Source organism: Manacus vitellinus, unplaced genomic scaffold (genome assembly GCF_001715985.3).
Source record: "Manacus vitellinus isolate BGI_N305 unplaced genomic scaffold, ASM171598v3 scaffold_142_pilon, whole genome shotgun sequence".
Classification (NCBI taxonomy): domain Eukaryota; kingdom Metazoa; phylum Chordata; class Aves; order Passeriformes; family Pipridae; genus Manacus; species Manacus vitellinus.
In genome coordinates, this window is record NW_021939017.1 from 78,019 (window position 1) to 79,864 (window position 1,846).

Below are 1,846 nucleotides of genomic sequence, written 5' to 3' on the forward strand. Positions count from 1 at the left end.
CACTCCTGGAATTTTACTCTCATTGCATTACCAACCCTATTTTAGCTTTATTGACCCTTAATTTGGGATTGGGTGGTTGAGCCTCCCATCTCGGCCTTGCCCATCTCTCAGATCAGAAGGCAAAATGTGTTCCTGCCCTTGTCTCTCTCTCTCTCTCTCTCTCTCTCTTCCCCGTGGTCTCCTGACTTTGTAACTCCTGGTTTTGGCCCTGGTTTGTGGTTCTTTGCCCCGTTAATTACAGAACTGGGAGCTACTTGGAATGTGGGTTTCCATCCGATGGCCTCGGGACACGCATTTGCTCTCCTGGTAGTTGAGTGTTGTCAGGAGCCGGGAAGGGAAACTGGAGGCAGTGGGAGCTCTGAGAGCAGGGGCAGAACCTGTGGCTTTACCTTCATCCACTGAAATATCCTTAGTTTTCGTTTCCAGGGGCACCTTCTTTCCCCGTTTATTTTGACTGCCCTCCTTGCTCTAATATGTGCTGCACCTGCAAAGGCAGGTGTTTTCCAGGAATGTGGGGGTTTGGGGTGAATCCTGTTTCCCATGGCCATCCTGCAGGACTTTGGGACCATCCCTGGTGCCTCTGTGGGAACGGGGAAGTTCTGGCAGCTGCTTGAACATATGGGGAGAGATGGGCTCTAAAATCATCAGCTGTCTGCCTGCTTCAGTTCTTACTCAAAATTAAAGCTTTTCCAAACTGTCTGAGAGTATAAGAGATTTTTTTTTTAAGGGGTTTAACTAATTTTGGTTTTAAAGACAAAATTACCACAACTTCTTTTTGGACTTGAGTTACGTTTCATTGCTACAGGCAGTCAGCAGTCCCCTAAAAAGCACTTTATGTTGGAGTGATAATAACCAGCTACATAACTTGAGTTACAATTTACAAAAAGAAGCCTTTTTTTTTTGCCCCCCAGTTGTTTTCAGAAGTTTAAACTGTCCCAGAGGGTACAAAAAGCACTTTAAACCTTTGGTGCATGTTGGTATAAAAGGCAGTTGTCATGAGAGAAAAGCAGCAATAGCACATGGAGTTACTGGATTACAGGTGGTTTTAAACAGATATTGTTGTCAGAGGGATTGTTGGCTTTTTATTTTTAAAATGTGAATTTCTGGTGCTGTTGGAAGGCAAACACATTCTCCTGCTCCAGTGAGTCCCATCTCTGGCTTTCAGAGGGAAAGGAACCTGTGAGGAGAGCTGCTGGGTTGTTCTGTGACAGGTTATTCTGTGACAGGACAGTCTGTGTTGGTCCCTGGCTCTCTGGCCATCACCTGTGGCACAGGAGGGGCCATCCTGGCCCTGGGAATAACCAAGGGCACTGTCAGGAGTGAGGGGACACAGCAGGCAAGGATTTCACCTTCCTCTTGGACTGGATGGGTATAAATAGCTGGGTTTGTCCAGAAGAATCCCCTGGAAGGCACTGGATGCAGAGAGCTCCCGGGGAGCTCCTGACTCACACGGGAGCAGCTGGGATAATATTTTAGGAGGATTCCCAACCTGACTGCTGTTGGGACTCGCAGCCTAAGGCAGGAGGAACCTTTGCTCCCAGTCAAACGTGGGCTGGTTATGCAGATTTTAGCAATTCCGCGTCCATTTGCATGTGAATAGCGAAGCGAGGGAATTGCCCCGGCGCCTCCGAATTCCACGAGGTGCTTCCAGGCTTCCAGTCAGGTCGGGTGTCAGCTGGAGCCGGCTGAGGAGAAACACTATCTCTGCTTCCCAAGTTTTCCTCCCACTGGAGAATGCCTGCAGGGTGTCATCATGTCTGTCCTCTGCTGCCTTCCCACAAAAGCCGTGTCCTGCTCCGGCTGCTCTCCCTGCCTCTGCTCCCAACGCTCCCGTGGAATATTCCTC

The 1,846-nt window shown here is 49.1% G+C and overlaps 1 protein-coding gene across 1 annotated transcript in view; it reads right to left on the bottom strand.

Moving 5' to 3' along the window:
* The window catches only part of DAP3 (death associated protein 3), a 23,298-nt gene extending 22,014 nt beyond the window's left edge, over positions 1-1,284 (bottom strand). Inside the window, exon 1 of the mRNA XM_029958148.1 lies at positions 1,264-1,284. Coding sequence (XP_029814008.1) covers positions 1,264-1,284 — 21 coding nt within the window. The remainder of the gene's footprint in view (positions 1-1,263) is intronic.
* Between the last annotated feature and the right edge of the window lie 562 nt (positions 1,285-1,846).